Source organism: Bactrocera tryoni, chromosome 2 (genome assembly GCF_016617805.1).
Source record: "Bactrocera tryoni isolate S06 chromosome 2, CSIRO_BtryS06_freeze2, whole genome shotgun sequence".
NCBI lineage: Eukaryota > Metazoa > Arthropoda > Insecta > Diptera > Tephritidae > Bactrocera > Bactrocera tryoni.
In genome coordinates, this window is record NC_052500.1 from 53016715 (window position 1) to 53033953 (window position 17239).

Sequence of the window (17239 nt, forward strand, 5' to 3'; positions counted from 1 at the left end):
GTGAGTTTGTTTACAAATTATTTCTGAAATATTGTCAGTGTGTTACAATTTTGTCTTTATCATTTTATCTACACGACAACATACTATTATCGGAGCTACAGGCTTTTTAAGATTCAGGCTGGAACAGTCTAATAGGTGATGTAAGGCACATCCTCCTGTTATTCTTGAATAGACATTTCTTGTTTTACTTTTCAATCTAACATCAATAAGACACTTTTGTGGTATAACTTGCTTGAAATATTCTTCATATACTCCCAACGAAACATACATACATTTATGTATTTTCCTTTTCAATCTGCTAACTATTATGTCTATGACCAAATAACCATAACCAGACCCAAAATTTAAAGAAAAATATCAAAGTTTGTTTTTTTACTAAATTTCAGAGATCGTTGGTCTTTTCGTGAAAATGGTGTTTTTGTATAAAAACCCTAGGGCAACGCACATGAAACAAATCATTCTTCTATCAGCTGTCACTCATAATTTCTATCAAAAAATTGTTTACTGCATTTAACTACGATGTCTGACGAAAAGTAAGTGCAAAACTGTTTTATTTTAATTTTTGTATTGAAATTTAGTTAAATTATGTTAATACTAATTGTATAAATTATTATTTTTAAGTTTTTAGTGAAAATCTCAGTAATGCGGAGACACAGTTATTGCTAAGAGTACGGTTGAATATAGAAGGAAAAAAAATGCATTGTGGAAGAAAGTTGTGACCGAAGTTAAAAATGTAAATGAACACAATAAAAATTAAAATGAAGTTCATCAGAAAAAGTAATAAAAAAATTATTCGAATAAAGGAAGGTGAGGTAAAGTAAATTTTTTATGATGAAGACAGAGTGGTAAAATAGTTTCTTTTATTATCTGAATCAACACGGCGAATGGGAGCATCTTGAATTCCTTCGATTTCATTGTTGGTTTCCATATCGGCATGTGTTATTGTATCGTTAATATGTTCAAAATAACCTCCCTTATTTATGATAAAATTGTGTAAGATAGCGCAAGCGAGTATTACATTAGATATGGCTTTAATGCTCGAAGCTTCAATATAATTTAAAATTTCAAACTGTTCCTTAAAAATCCCGAAAGTTTGTTCTATAAATACTTTGTCTTTTAAAAGACAAACATTTGTACCTACAAATTTTTCTTTTTGACTTCAATACCCTTCTTTTTCTTAAATTTAAAGAAAATCTATCATTTCTTTGCTCACAAATTTCGTCTAGTGTTAGATTCAGCAAAATTTCCATTTTAGTATTATACGCGTTCAAAAATGCAGACAAATGTATCTGCAAATTGTCAAAAATTGTATAAGAAGTATCAAACGTCAAACTTGCAGTGTTGCTACTGTTGCTTATGCTGCAAGTCATGATGCATTTACGAACATAGCCAAACTTTCCATACCCATGAGATGTTTCAAGACAAGTCCAGTTACTCGTGGCATTTTACACTGGACACTGCAGGCTCAATTTAACGCTGGTACAACGTCTATGTGAGTCTGTGTGACAGAGGTGGGAAGACACAATAAAACTTAGATCGCAGTGCAAGCCTCAATTTATTTCTACATATCTATCTAGATCCAAAAAACGAACTGGACTATAGAGAAAGAGATACAGTCATGGACAGAGAAATAGCACACTTTCAAAATAAGTTATTCAAATAAGTTTTCAATTTTATCAAGTAAGGGAATCTTAACACTTTTCCACGTTAATATATGGCAGGACCTATACAACTTATAACGGTAAGCGTATTCCGTTAACATGCCAACTTTTTTGTTGTTACTCGTTTTACTCGGAGAGTAACGAAATTTGATTGGACAATGAAATAGCACACTTTTAGTCATTTGTACAAATATTCATTATTAATTAGCAATTGTGCAAAAAATACGCTGTTTTAACTATTATAACTATAAAAAATTAACATATTTTCAAAATGGGCAGAAATATGCATTGTACTCTGGAAAAAAGGATAATAATATTTGGTTGCTACAAAAAGGCAAAATTCCAACTCAGATTGCCGAAATTATGAGTTGTTCGAGGAATATGGTATATAACACCATCACTTTTGTTAAAAGGTATCCAATTTTGCTCAAAATTAAAAAAAATCACAAAGCTTCTGGGCGTAAAACAACGGAACTTGTCGATGCATCCATCATCAGAAAAAGTAAGGGTGATCCTTTTAAATCATACCGAGAGATTATGGTGGAAATAAATAACGAATTTGGGCTTAACGTATCCAGTAGATTTGTGCGAAGACGTCTATATGATGATCTGTTGTTTGAACGAATGAGTCGAAAAAACCCACACCTGGCAGAAAAAAACATAAGAGCACGGCTGGACTTCACTAAAAACATTTAGAAAAGGACGTCAAATTTCGGAAAAAGGTTCTGTGGAGCGATCAAACTAAGGTGAACCGTATCTAATAGGATGGAAAACCATTGTCCCAGGTGTCATGCGTATATCTCCAGATACACTACAAAAAGTGTTAAGCACGGCAGAGGTAGCGTAATGGTCTGGAGAGCGTTTTCCTAGTACGGTGTTGGACCATTGGTAAGGATAGATGGTAGAATGGACTAATTTGCACACCTAAACATTCTCAAAAATATCTTCTTTTTTTTAAAGAACTAAAATTTTTAAATTTTTTGTAAATAACTCACTTATTTCTCACTTTATGTGATGCTAATGAAAAAATAAAATTTGTTTTCTGTTTATATCGAAAATACACGTCTTTTTATTACATTCTCAAGGTGTGCTATTTCTCTGTCCATGACTGTATCAGTTTAAAGACGTTCTTAAATCAAGGGTCTACAGTATTGTTGACTATAATAAAATCCAGTATTACTGAAAACTTTAATATAGTCCACTTATTGAAAAGTTTAGCCCTCATACGAAGATTGTGTCCAGGTGGAACGGAACCGAATTTATACCCTGCCAAACTCTTCTAAGTGTTTTTTGTCGCTACAAGAACGACGACATAGATCATCATTCAATAAAGAACTGAAAAAACATAAATTTAATTTTTTTGTTTTTTTTCTTTTTTCAAAGGATTTAAGAAAAAATTTATTTCAAAATAAAACATAATACATGTTTTAGTTCAATGTCCTTTATATTTAATCTTATATATGTACATACATTTTAATAATTAAATTAATTAACCAAGTAATTTATGAATATAAAGTAGACGGCTTAAAATTTCGAAAGTAGGAAATAATATTTTATCAGTTAAAAGAAATAGTCAAGAATATTTAGCTTTGTTCACCTTAACTTTAAGCAGGAGAGCGATTTACATGTACAGGTTAATTGTAATTGTATATGTTGTAGTATATATATATATATTTACTTTCCGACTGCTAAATCTGTGCGAATATGTGTATGAGTATATATATACTTGTAGTATGTTCTTTGCAAATGCCATTGATCAGTAAGTTGCGAGCGTTTGTTCAAAAAATTGGTTTTAACACTACGTACATAAATACAAAGTCCAAATACCAACAATTAGAACAAAATATTATATGCAGATATAACTAGAACTTCATATAATCCTGCTACTTCGAATCGCACATACCTACATACATATGCATTTGAAAATCGTATGTTGGCGTATTTACTCAAATTCATTCGCCATTTTATGATTTTGCCGTTTTATCACTTCACTTTTCTACGTGTTTTCATATATGTATGTATGTATACAGAAACAGGGATATCTCTTGTCGGCGGTTGTTTACATATTTAGAGAATATCTGTAATTAATATGTATTGGATTAATATATACTCATATATGTGTATTTAATATAAATGTTTCTCATTGCTCTCTTCATCTCCAACTACTTTCTTTTTTCATAGGTTACTATTTAACTCTTTCATATCCTTCATTTAACAATAATTATTTTTTACTTAAATATACATTTATATATACTACATAGAAGAATGTGACTACTGTAAAACACAAATTATTAATTCCTAATTTGATTCATCTCCAATTATTTTTTTGTTATCTGATCCGAACGTACGAGTGTTATTACCACTTTTATACAGCGATGAAGTTCTGCATGGCACGGAGTATATATACTTATAGGCGTTTTCACGGATTTTATATATATATACATATATGCACACACATCTTTCACGTACAGTTATAGCAATGCGAACGAAATATTTCAACACAGTCAGTTAACGCACATGCAAAAATGCATACACATACTACAAACTTATAAATCATAAATTATGTACATATACGTAGTTATTAAAAAAGTTTTTAATAAAATTTATTACATGCAGCGCGAATTCTTAATGTACTAAATTATTAGAATATTTTAACGAATTAACTTCGCAAAAAAAAAGAAGACATTTTTTAATTTGTTCTAAAAGTGTTGACTTTCAAAGCCATGCACACATGGCCAACGATTTTAAATGGAAATTTAATTTTACTAAATAAATAAATATAGCTGACTTAATTACATTTTTTTTTTCAATTTGCTTACGAATTTATGTTGAGAAACATTTTAAGAGTATATAATAGTAATTGCTTATAATAAATTGTCATACTACATAATACATACAGTCCGAATTGAGTGTGTAGTAATGTGTTTAGATTTACATGGACGTACAATCGAGTATTTTATTATTATTTGTTCGCATTCCTATATCCGTATAATAAGTTTAGCAAACCCTTTGCATTTGTTATACCTCTTTAACTCGATTTCAGATGTTACACGCGCTAATTAATTAATTAAGTCTTATTCAACATTGAAATATGTATATATGTATTAATCATTTGTTATTAAAAAGTTTCACTAATTTTAAATCTTATGCGCTAGGAGAAGCGTGAAATTTGATTTCCGCTAATCATAACTGTATAAATCTCTATACTGCAAGCACAGCAAAGAGCTGGCAAGCCTCAACTATCATTACACTATATTTTCAGTTTGTCTTCCCAACCCGCCATGACTTTTTTATCAACTTTTCGGGAGTGATAATAGTTAAGTTTGAATAACACATACGAGTTATAGACATGCTGATGATGAGTGTATATGTTTTTTTTTCAGTTTTCAAACACCGCACTCAAAAATTTGCCAAACATAACTTCACTTTGTGTTCACTGCACTGGCGACGGGCGTGGACGAATGTAGTGTGGTCGCACTCGACTGTGTACCGACCAATGTTGCACCAGTTACTTCCACTGTGTGTTGTTTTTGATGGTGTTGTTGTTGTTGTTGTTGCGGGTGATGTTGTATTTGCAAAGAGTCTGTTATAGCCACACCACCACCAGTGCTACCGCCACTACCAGCACCACCTCCACCTCCACCTCCACCAGCAGCAGCACCGCCAATACCGCCAGTGCCCGCACTACCAACGGTCACACTATTCGCACCCGACGACACAGTTGGTGACGCACTCGACGAGCCGGAATAGTCTAATTTATATATAGCGCTGCGGGTAACGTCCTCCATGGACGCTTCTTGACAATCGGGCCCACTATGACTTTGCGAACCACAATTGTAACACGATAAATGTTTATTACTGACAATTTGCGCTGCCTGCGTGCTGTACGGCGTACCACCAGTCAATATCGTTGGACTGGCGACAATAGTTGGATTAGTTTGAAGCGCCTGCGCAGTGGGCTGTTGTTGCTGCACCTGCAGCACACCTGTAACACCCGATGTCACATTCGTATTAGGTGGGGGTGGCAACGCATTAGTCGGACGTAATGCGAGGGGAGGCGCGCCGGGCGGTGCCGCGCCTGGTATTTGATAATATGAATAAATGTGTTCGTTCGGCATAAGTCGTAATTGTGGCGGTGCTGGACCACCGGTATGACTCATCAAACGCTGATGTTGGGCAGTAGGCGCTGCATGATATGGGTAGGTGGCGTTATATTGCTGTTGATGTGGCGTGGGCAGGATAAGCGGATTCGGTGTCATATTTGTTATAATGCTACCACCACCACCAGCGACACCCGGCGATGGGGAACTCATTAAAACGGGATTAGTGGCTAGATTATTATTACTGGTGCCGATATTTGAAGTCGTATTAACAACTGCAATATTATTGCCAATGCCGCCGCTATTATTGTTATTGGCCAGCGATGTTTGCATCAAACCAATGCCACCAGCATTACCACCGGATGCTAAAATAATTTCAGCACCATACATTGGTTGTGACTGTTGCGTTAGCGCCGGATGTGTATTCATCATTGGTGTTGTATACATACCACTTGCAGCCGTGCTAACGGAATTTACAACAACATTCGCTGAAATCATTTTATCTGAGCGTCCGTTAAGCCTTGTATTCCCCGTCTGTTTATTATAGCCCAACTGTTGATGTTTTTGCAGTTGATTTTCACTACCAAGTCGTAAGCCAGGTACATTTGTAGTACCTGAAAGCGTTGGTGTTTCTGGCGGTGAAGCGTCACCACACGAACCATTGGAACTACCTGTATCACTGCCACCACTTTTATTCGCGTTTAACGATCCCGGTACTAATGTGGTATCTAAACCAGTACCAGCGCCATCAGACATTGACATATTCTGCATTGAATAAGCTAGAGCAGCGAAATTTGTTACCGGTTGGAAATGTGGATTCACCGCTAATTGTTGTTGCTGCTGATGAATAAGCGGTGTATAATTGCCTGACTTATGCCGGCGTGGATAACCATTGCGAATCAACGCCTGTAGAGGATTACCGGTGCCTTCGTTGCTTGCTACACCCTACAATGAATACAACATATAAATAAATTATTAATAGCTAATTATGAAAGTAAAGTACTGTTCATTCAATCAAAAAATATTTCAACTTAATATATGTAAGTATATACAGTCATGGACAGGGAAATAGCACACTTTGAACATTTAATACAAAACGACGTTTATTATTAAAAAAATAAAATTAATATTTTCATTAGCATAGCATTGATTGAAGAAAAAGTTATGTACAATAATTTAAATAAATTTTTTCATTAGTTCTTGAGTTTCCAATTGCTTATTTTCAACTAGACATAAAAATAGTACAGTAGATGCCTTCAGCGGAATTAAATAAATTTTATTAAAAATGTTTTAAGTACTTTGTAAAGTGTTCACAATTATACAAAATTGCTTGGTATCGCCTTGGCAAACTCTCCACTAACTTCTGGCACCTACTTTGACCGCAGTTCAAAGTTCCTCAGCATTTTTGAATTTTTTCTTAGCAATCTTCATCTTAACTGGGCTTCATACATTTTCAATGGGATATGCTTCAAGAATTTGCGCTGGCCCAGGACATCAATGCTTTCGGCAGTAAACCAATTTTTTTCATATTTTAAACTGCGTTTTTTGAATCATTGTTGGATCATGTTAAGGTATGAAAATTGATGTATTCTACAACCCATCCAACGCGAGCGTCCAACGCTATGACATACCGTCACTCTACCACCACCGTGCTTAACAGTTTTTGTGGTATATCTGGAAATATATGTCTGACACCTGGGGCAATGGCAAATGATTCGCCATCGGATTCAATACTATTCACCTTTGTTTTATCGCTCCAACGTACTCTTTTCCAAAATTTTACGTTTCTTTTCTAAATGTTATTTAGCAAAATTCAGCCGTACTCTTATATTTCTTTTGGACAGCATTGGTTTTTCCGACTCATTCGTTCAAACAAGTGAGCATCATTGAGACGCTTTCGTACAAGTCTACTGGATACGCTAAACAAAAATTCCTTATTTATGTCAGCCATAATCTCTTGAGAATGTTTAAAATGATCAGCCTTGATTTTTCTGATGATGGCTCTATCAGCTTGTTCCGTTGTTTACGTGCAGGAGCAGATTTTTTTATTTTTCAACAAATTAGGATCACAACAAAAATTAAACATGATAACGGCATTAGCTTACCTTTATAATTTGTGGTAGTCAAGACATACTCCAATATAGGAAATTTGATCAAATAAAAACTGATATGAATAATTTAATTTAACAGGGTGCTATTTTGTCCATGACTGTATATAGCAGCTAATGGAAAAATAATCAAAGGGATTGTTACAACAGATTGAAATAAAATTAGGAAAGGATATAATGTCTCATAGAGATTAGTGCATGTAGCAGTGTATAGTAATTGATACTTACATCATCTATATTCTTTATGTTGGTTGTCATATTAATGTCGTGTATCAGTTGTTGATGCTGCTGTTGTCCCATTGGTGGTGGTGTAGTTTCAGCTGATGGACGCCTAACATTTTTCAATGAGGCACTCATTCTTTGTGGCATATTTCGTGATTGCAACTGCATACCAGGTAGCATCATATTGCTACTTGCATTCCGATTTGGACTTGTGGTTCGACTACTTGATGGAGACGATTGTTGGCTTAGCATCGGCGATGCCGACTGCGGTGGATGCTAACAAAAACAAAAAAGAAAAAAAAAATCACTAATTAATTTACATTTCCATAAATCAACACAAAAATGAACAACTAAAAAGTAAATACGTTACCAACAATAAATAATTCAAAATTTACCTCAACCGTTTGGGGATACATCCGTTGCCATGTTGGCTGAAAAATTGGATTCGACTCAGTTGGAATGACATTTAATGGAATCATATGAGGATCAACAGGAACAGGGTGTTGCATTGTTCCATCTGCTTGAATGATCTGAAATATATAGTAAATATTTTTTTTTAGTGTGGCTATAATATGTATATTTTATATGTATAATTATGCAAATGTATTTATTGAGATTAAACTGTATAAACTCTAATTTTTTTTTATGATCAACTCGACAAATATAAGTGTGTGTATATTCCCCCGATATTCGGCTCTACGTAACCGGAACGGACCTGGATTTTTATCCGGTCAAGGAATGTTAACCCAGCAGCATTACTCTAAATAATTTCAGTAATATTTTCTGCCGGAACAACATCAACCGATTAATTTATTAAAGATCAGATGAGATGTTAGTGGAGGAAATAAATAATATAGTATGTAAATTATACAAATAAAGTTTAAAAAGGATTATTTGATGAGTGAAAATTGTTTATGTTAAAAAAATGTAATAAATGCCACGACATTTTTTTAGCTACATATTATATATATATTCCATTTAAATGGGTTTAATTTTAATTAGCAATTTCTTTGGATATTGTATTGTTAGCTTGGAAAATAGTCCATGCCAAAGTTTGTCAAAATATTTTGCCAAATCCATGCAAGAACCTGATTTTTATCGTTCAGATTGACTTTTCGATCGGCTATTTTGAAAATAAGTAAACGTTAAACATTTATATATTTCATTGGGTATTCAACGTTTACTTCTGGGGGCTACAAACTTCGTGGCAACCTTAATACCCTGCTCAGAGTATAATAAAGTTATGGTATTGTATACATTGTTTAGAGAAATATCTAAATAAATTTTTTTTGAAGAATCTAACCTAACAACATAGGATACATCTCAGAGAGTATATCCACAGCCCCAATTAATATGGTTTCTTTAAAACCAAAAAATTTGGCTACACTTAATAGCAAGTTACCAAATTTGTAATATGTACGTGTATGTTTATAACTAGCATAAAGCTTATATTTGAATGAAGTGTCATGTCAAACGTACGTAATATGCACATGGTAGTCCTAAATATAACGTAAGTACAAAAAGTTAAATATTTAATTAAATATAAATTATAAGCACTGGATAACTAATACTACCTTATGAAGACCTTGTGGAAATGTCATTGGCATGATGTTGACGGGTGTTAATATTTGTGGATGCGGTTGTCCAGGGATATGCATTGCATGAAGTAACTGCTGTGGAATTTCCTGGTGGGACGGAGGCAAATGTTGACGTGGTTCCTGCTGATGTTGAGTATGAACTAGCGTTGGGTCAATACTCGGCTGTTGAGGAAGCGGAGATTGAAAATCCGCCACCAACTTGTTTTCTTTAATTTTCTCAAAAATTTGAGTGCATTTGCATTGCTGATCAAATGAAAACACCGGATGATTTGCTGCCATAGTGTAAACCAATAAAAGTTCCTGTAAAGTATCTGAGTCATTCATATTAAGAAAGTCTCTGTCACCCCAACCATCCAACGTTCGAAATATCTCCGTCACACAGGTACGATTGCAAGCTCGTATTAATGCTAAATAAAGCGCCATTTTTCGCCTTATTTTCTTATCAGTTGGTTCGCCTTTCTGACATGCAACCATATCAGATGCCAAATCTTGCGGATTATTCACTCTTAATTCCATGCCACGCAACTCTTGCGAATCGCGCCGGCCCAACTCTTCTAGGCATGTCCCTAAGAACCGTAACTCAAACGGTAAACACATGTTAAGCAAAGTGCACATCGTGTCGATCCTTTTATAACTCTCGAGTTCTTTAAACCATTGGATAACGTCCTTTTTACAAATCATTTCCGCTGATACATTTACTGTCGCACATCAACCAAGTGAAAATCTGTTACAACGTTCTCTTTTCTCCTTTTTCTTACAAAATTCGTCTTTTTGATATATATTTGTGTAGTTGCAGTACACTGCAATCCTACACTAAATCTAGAGGCGCGTTGTTGCAATGCTGCCTCCGACAGCGTTTAGATCACCCAACTCAACCAAATATTATTTTTGCTATTGTTAATAAACTAGATTTTATACTTTAAGCACAATTTTTTAATTTCAATATTTGGCTTAAGATAGCCCGAGGCCAGAAGGTCGCACCACACATTGGCACTTGATTCTACGGTGGCAACTCGTTACTCGTTGAGTTATACTGGGCCTTGCAGCTCGTTATTTTGCACAATATTCTTTTTGATTTGCTTGTGCTGTTGATAGTCGTCGCTGCCGTCACTTTACTTTATCGTTTATCTTTCTTTTCCTTTAAACTTTTCTTATGTTGTGCAGATTTGTAATATTTTCTCACTACGACAACGAAAAGAAAATTCAACACTTTTGCCAATGCGAAACAGTATGTATAACCATGCTATTAATGCTTTCACTTTTGAAATATTTATAGAAGCGTTTCTTTATATTAAATTACTTTGAAACACAATAACCAAATGTATAGTCAATTTCATTCACGACAAGTAAAAACAGTGTTGCCGTACACCGACAACAAAGTACGCACAATATTGCCAGGACTGTTGAAAAAAGTGTTGTATAAATTAACGTAAGACATTTGATAACTTTTATCTTAAGATTTCTAAATTTAAAATTTTTTTAAATACACGCTCCAAAAAATATTTAATTGTATGCATAGCATAAAGAAAATATCTGGGGTACTAGTAATATTAAAAACAATTATTTTGCCGAAAAAACTATTGACAGTTCTATATTTAAAAAATGCGCTATCTGACAGTATTCTTGTTTACTGTCTGCCCTGCCTGACAGTTTTTTGTTTACAAAAAATGGCTGCCCTCAACTTTTTTCTTTTCAGCTATCTCTCATTCTACCAAGGATATTATAATTCCTGTCTGACGTCACAAATTACACAAATTTATATTTGAATTTTTTTTTGTTTTTTTTTCAAAAACGTTTATGAATCATTCTTTTCAACCTGCATACACACATCCTAAAACTAACGCCATATCTTTTAAATATCTGTAAAATGCTTAGTATTTAGTTAGTAAGCAAAGCAACTAAAAAAATAAACTATTTGAGAAAATTTCCTTATTTATCGAGAAAAGTGTATACAATACATGTGAGTTGAGTACAAGAACGTAATGCCATAATGGTGGGGTCTACGTAATCGGAGCGAACCCGTATTCTGGCAAAGACTGTCAACCTGGTAGCATTTCTCGAAATCATGTGAGGCATATTTTCTAAAGCTACAACTATGTAGTCTATACTGTCCTTTTTCACTTCAAGAAGAGAAACACAATTTTTTATAAGAATTATTTTGGGATTATATTTAAATTGTTGCGCGACAACGCTATCGGTTCATAAACTTTTTAAATCAAACTTCTTAAAAACCATCTTCATCGTCCTCGGCCATTTCTTTAGCTAATTCTAAGTCCTGTTGTTCACGCTCTCGCCGCTCTTCTGCGCTCTCAAGATCTTTACCATATGATTTCGGCGGATAACGCATGGCTTTTACGCTTTGATTATGCAAATCAAGGCAAAATGTAATACGTTCATGGAAAGCAAGCTGCGGTTCGCGTGTACTATATATATCTGTACTTTCCTTGCTTCTCATGTAATTCTGTTCTGGATCTAAAGTTGCTTCTATAACTCCATCACGAATTGCTTTGGACACAATGAATTCAGCATCTTCGGCTGAATCTAGCATTAAACGTTTTGCAATATCGTTTGGTGATATGCGTGAATAAGAGAGTCCAATTGAACGGATTGCAGTTTTTATAACATTGTGTCTAAGACGAATGATCAATGTGTAAGTATGATCTTGTTGAAATTTCGGACCGAAGTTTTCTACCACTTCACCAAATCGCTGAAGATTACCTAAGCGTACAGCTTGTGTAAGCTGAAAATAGGGTGCCAAAGATTTACGTAGTGCGGCTTGTCGGAAAATTTGTCGTTCTGGTATGTTTCCCAATAGCAACTCGACAACTATAATCAACTTTTGCACGGTTTGTCTAAATCCAACGGCCGCGTTTTGAGGAGCTTTCCTCAAAGCTTGTACTAAGTGCTTATGGGCATCACTATATTCAAGCTTTGCTGCCTTTATACGGCCCAAATAATATAAAAATCGTGCCCATTCATTGTTACTAGCTGATACCGGAAATACAGACTTCTTTACTAATTTGTCAGCTTGATCGTAAAGTGAATAATGCAAATAATTCCGTAATAAGCAATTAATTAGTACAGCTTGACCTTCGAAATCATTTCTCAAAGTAGCTGTTCGCAAACGAGCATGAAGAAATCCTCTTATGGTTTCTAAACAGTTGTTAAGCTCAATAACTCGCGAATAGTAAAAATAAGATTTTGCTCCAATCAAATCTAAAGTACGACGATTCTGCCCAGCAATTTTCGACATTAGTGCTTCGGAACACACAACTGCACGTTTTATGTCTCCTTCATCAATTAGCTTAACCAGCAATAGTAAATAAAAGTATGCATCTACTTCAGCAATTGGAGGCTTTGACGCTGAACGACTTCTCGGTATTTCAGTTTCTATGACTCCAGCCGGAGTATTCGGAATCAAACTATTTGCAGTTTCGCGATCAGTTCCGGCTGGATATATTGACTGAGCTATATTTCGGAAAATAGCAGCGCTTAGTTTCCTGCGCGTATTGGGAAGTGAACGCAGCACTCTCAAAATGAATCTACAATGACAACATTTGATTAATCATGTACATATATTAAACAAAAAACCAAGGTAAAAATTGTACCTAGATTCCTTTGAAGCTACGGCCCTCTCAATCTGACGTATTTGCTCTCGAATTTCCAATACTGTTGAGACACCTTGATCTTTTTTCGTGTCTCCTGCATTTTCACTAGATGGATCCACCTCCATTTCAACGTCCTGTCCTGAAGTTTCCACAGTATTTGTCATTTCTCCGATTTAATAAGAAATCTCACAAATCTAAATTTCACGGTTAACCAAAAATTGTCGAGTAATGCAAAGCAGGGAATATAAATTAAATGTCAAATAAAAAATCGCAGTGTTACCGTACCTTTTAAACTTGCATTCGTACTATTAATAGTGTAGTGAGATAGACTAACCATGGTTACTGCAGTATGTACTACTAATCTTTTTCTTCTTTATTGACATAGATTATAAATATTTGAAATTCTATATGTTTGTTTTAATAAACTTATTTTTCCATAAGAATTGTGATATTTTCTTAGCTGTATCAAATTTTTAAGTAGTTTGTCACAACTCATTATCAATCGCCGTGTCGTATAGGAATTCATTATTAGCAACTATGAATTGATTTACAGCCCTATTCTCATGCCCTCACAAAAGTCACCAACCTCACTTCAGTGATGTTTCTCACTATAGCGAGGGTTACCTTCTTCAAAAGCTCAAATGCTCACTATTATCACAAATATCGGTTACAATATTTGTCTGTATATGTCATTTTGCCTCTGATAAGATTATCGATTGCTATTGGTGTCTTCACAAGACCTCAAAAACGAAGCTTTACAACACCGCAAGGGTATAAAAATCAGCTGATATAAATTTAGGTTAACCTAAATATTTATTACATATTTCCAATTTCCTAATATTAGTTTTATGGCAAATAACTTATATATTTCAAAAAACACATAAATTTTTAAAAACAATGATAAAGAGCATAGCGTTTACAGAGTTATTCAAAATTCATAAGTTTTGCAGACCGGCTTTGATAAGGACTTTTAGTGATAATAATTCTGATCAACCACATCCAATTAAAAGAACTTTTAAACTTTTGGGAAATGATATGAAAAAAGTTAAAAAGTTTTTCACTCCCCTATTTGAGAAAAAACACGAAGATGTGGAAGCAAATGTTGAACCTTCAAACAGAATGGGTGACAATGAGTTTCAGACACATTGTGATATTCTCATAATTGGCGGAGGAGGTGTTGGATCAGCTGCTGCCTATTGGTTGAAGAAAAAAGCTCGTCAAGGTTTAAATGTTGTTGTCATTGAAAAGGATTTTTCGGTAAGAGTATATCTATAACAAAAATGCGTTATAAAATCTATTTTTTTATTTAATTAGTCAATTTGAATGGATTTTGCATTTACTTTAAATAGCATTTTAATACCAGAAATTGTTTAACGTTACCTACGGGATGCTTGCATCAGCAATTTCTTTTACCTGAAAATATCGAAATGTCACTTTACGGAGCAGAGTTTATGAGGAATGCAAAAGAAGAACTTGGTGTTGACGTTAGATTTGACCCTCACGGACACCTCACACTGGCTTCTGCGGAAAATGCGGAAACACTTAAAACGATGTCGAAAATTCAAAATGAATTTGGCGCCCGTACCGAAATACTAACTCCAGATCGTCTAAAAGTAAAATTTCCATGGCTAAACATTGAAGATGTAGCAATTGGTTTGTAAATAAGCTTCTATAAAATAAACCGAATTTTTTTAAATACACTTTTGTTAACAGGTTGCCAAGGTCTCGAAAAACATGGATGGTTTGATTCCGCTAATTTGTTATTAGGACTTAGGAGTAAAGCAATGGAATACGGCGCACATTTCATACAATCTGAATTGATAGACTTTAAGTTTCAAAACCAACCAGATGTTGTCATTGAAGGAGGATCTACAACCAGTACATATAATGCTTTGGAAAAAGCAATAGTCAAAATGCCTAATGGCGAAACACGATCTATAAAATTTTCGATTTGTGTACTTGCGGCCGGTACAAGTTCAGAGAAAATCGCCAAACTAGCGAAAATTGGCACGAGTTCCGGGATTTTAAAAATTCCCCTGCCAATAACCCAGCGAAGTAATTACGCCTACATGTTCAACAGTGATGATATCAATACCTTGGGTATCGGTACACCATGCGTGGTGGATTTGAATGGTGTATACTTTCGAAGAGATGGCCTAACTGGTAACTATATAACAGGTTTCAGTGCGCCCACAAATGCAGAAAATGGGCCAAGCGAAAACAGCTTCGAAACTAATGTTTTGCCTTATTTGATGCGTAGGATGAAAATGTCAAAAAAACCAAAAGTTATTGACGCTTGGGAGTATTCTTATGAGTATAATGTCTTTGATGAAAATGGTATTATTGGCCCACATGCCTACTACAATAATCTGTATATTGCAAGTGGATTTTCTGGTTTTGGCTTACAGCAATCGCCAGCTGTGGGTAGAGCAATTTCTGAATTAGTTATCGATGCACAATTTCGGACTATAGACTTATCTAGACTTGGTTTCGATCGGATTATCGTAGATAGGCCAATGTTTGAGCACGCTTTTATATGAAGTACACATATTGTTATTTATAAATAAATAATGTTTATGCAAATAAAGTCAAACCACTTTTTGTGTAATAATTATAATGAATATATTTTTTATATTAATATACACAATTATTTTCATTTTTTCAACTCCCCGAGTGAGTGATTTATGTCTAGAACACACATGGGTCAGCAGAATGTATGTTTATTTAAATTGTCCCGGTGTGGGTCCAAACAATCCTCCACCCTGTTTGCTAGCTGCTCTTGAAGGCGCAAAACCTAAAAGCTTTTGAATATTCTGTCTAATAGACATTGTGCATAGTATATAAAGGAAGATGAAAGAGCAATCGGTGTAATCATCACCAGACAAATTTCTATGGCTCAAACCCTGAATCCAAGAAATTGGTGTAAAGGGTAGCTGTGCTACGACGCGTCCATCAAAGCTGTTGTGGAATAATTGTAATGGTAAGTTTTCAATAACTCATATATATTCTTAATGCTGCAACTTACATGCTGTTGAACATACTGAGAAGCGCTGTAAATGCGAAGCCCGTCGCAAACATAGACTTCATTTTAACCAACGACAGATCTCTATTATTATTTTTCAGTTTCTCTTCATCGCGTTCAATTTTCTTTTTCTGTGACTTATCAAGAGATTCTCCATGGATTTCCTTACGCCTTTCTACTAAAGTTTTAAGAAATTATAAGTGTATATTTATGTGATGTTATACATATGTATAATATTTACAAATGCTTTTAAATTATTAACTATTCATAATATGGAATGGAGGTTTTAACAAGATTAATAATATTGTACCATTTTTAATACCTATATACATGACGAAAACCATACACTGCTTTTGGAAGGCTTGAATCAGTGCTTTGGTAGTGGTTTAACAATGAGGATAATTGTAATGTAAATTTAGAGATAATTTGGCAAACTATTCAAAATATGATGGCTAGCAAAAGACTTTGGTTAGAATTGGTGCTATACTTTCTAAAGCCACACTTTTATATCATTCGAATTTATTAAAAATAATGCATCATATCACTATTCTCTTAATACTTACATTTTTTGCTTTGCTTCTCAACTTCACCTTTCAACTTTTGATATTTTTCAGTCCTATATACCAATACCCAAGTAAGACCTTAAGTCAAAAACGATAATTTTTACTAAATTACAGGAATTATTCAATGAATTTTCAAACCTTCTCCCAAGAGCGCTGTGCAAATAGAAATAAATACTATTAAAATCGTATCACTCCACATAATTACAAGTGTAGTTCAATATATCTGTAGTTTAATAGGTTGGAATTGTTGATAAAAAATTATCACGACAATTAGATATGGAAAACATAAATCGATATTACTTAAACTATTTGAATTTATCGAGTAAGGGTGAGTTCACATAGAACATTGCAAGCACT

At 34.2% G+C, this 17239-nt stretch overlaps 4 protein-coding genes across 5 annotated transcripts; 1 reads left to right on the plus strand and 3 right to left on the minus strand.

The window, feature by feature from the left end:
* Window positions 1-4642: 4642 nt before the first annotated feature.
* LOC120767949 lies at window positions 4643-10988 on the minus strand. 2 transcript variants are annotated; one of them, XM_040094335.1, is made up of 4 exons: window positions 9666-10988; window positions 8487-8621; window positions 8098-8355; window positions 4643-6706 (listed from the first exon to the last, which is right to left on the minus strand). In XM_040094335.1, the coding sequence occupies exons 1-4, from the start codon at window positions 10368-10370 to the stop codon at window positions 5084-5086; spliced, it is 2721 nt and encodes a 906-aa protein (XP_039950269.1). In that variant the 5' UTR covers window positions 10371-10988; the 3' UTR covers window positions 4643-5083. The 2 variants fall into 2 exon arrangements, with proteins under 2 accessions (XP_039950269.1, XP_039950268.1); XM_040094334.1 differs by having other exon boundaries at window positions 8098-8367; window positions 9666-10987.
* An 841-nt stretch (window positions 10989-11829) lies between these two features.
* LOC120769011 (probable 26S proteasome non-ATPase regulatory subunit 3) lies at window positions 11830-13540 on the minus strand. The gene is made up of 2 exons (XM_040095855.1): window positions 13298-13540; window positions 11830-13231 (listed from the first exon to the last, which is right to left on the minus strand). Exons 1-2 carry the CDS (start codon window positions 13459-13461, stop codon window positions 11914-11916), a joined length of 1482 nt encoding a protein of 493 aa, XP_039951789.1. The 5' UTR covers window positions 13462-13540; the 3' UTR covers window positions 11830-11913.
* A 565-nt stretch (window positions 13541-14105) lies between these two features.
* Window positions 14106-15918, plus strand: LOC120768966 (FAD-dependent oxidoreductase domain-containing protein 1). Its single transcript, XM_040095759.1, has 3 exons — window positions 14106-14554; window positions 14647-14950; window positions 15011-15918. The coding sequence occupies exons 1-3, from the start codon at window positions 14195-14197 to the stop codon at window positions 15835-15837; spliced, it is 1491 nt and encodes a 496-aa protein (XP_039951693.1). The 5' UTR covers window positions 14106-14194; the 3' UTR covers window positions 15838-15918.
* Window positions 15909-17162, minus strand: LOC120768967 (calcium load-activated calcium channel). Its single transcript, XM_040095760.1, has 4 exons — window positions 17021-17162; window positions 16883-16960; window positions 16323-16497; window positions 15909-16255 (listed from the first exon to the last, which is right to left on the minus strand). The coding sequence occupies exons 1-4, from the start codon at window positions 17079-17081 to the stop codon at window positions 16018-16020; spliced, it is 552 nt and encodes a 183-aa protein (XP_039951694.1). The 5' UTR covers window positions 17082-17162; the 3' UTR covers window positions 15909-16017.
* Window positions 17163-17239: the final 77 nt, after the last annotated feature.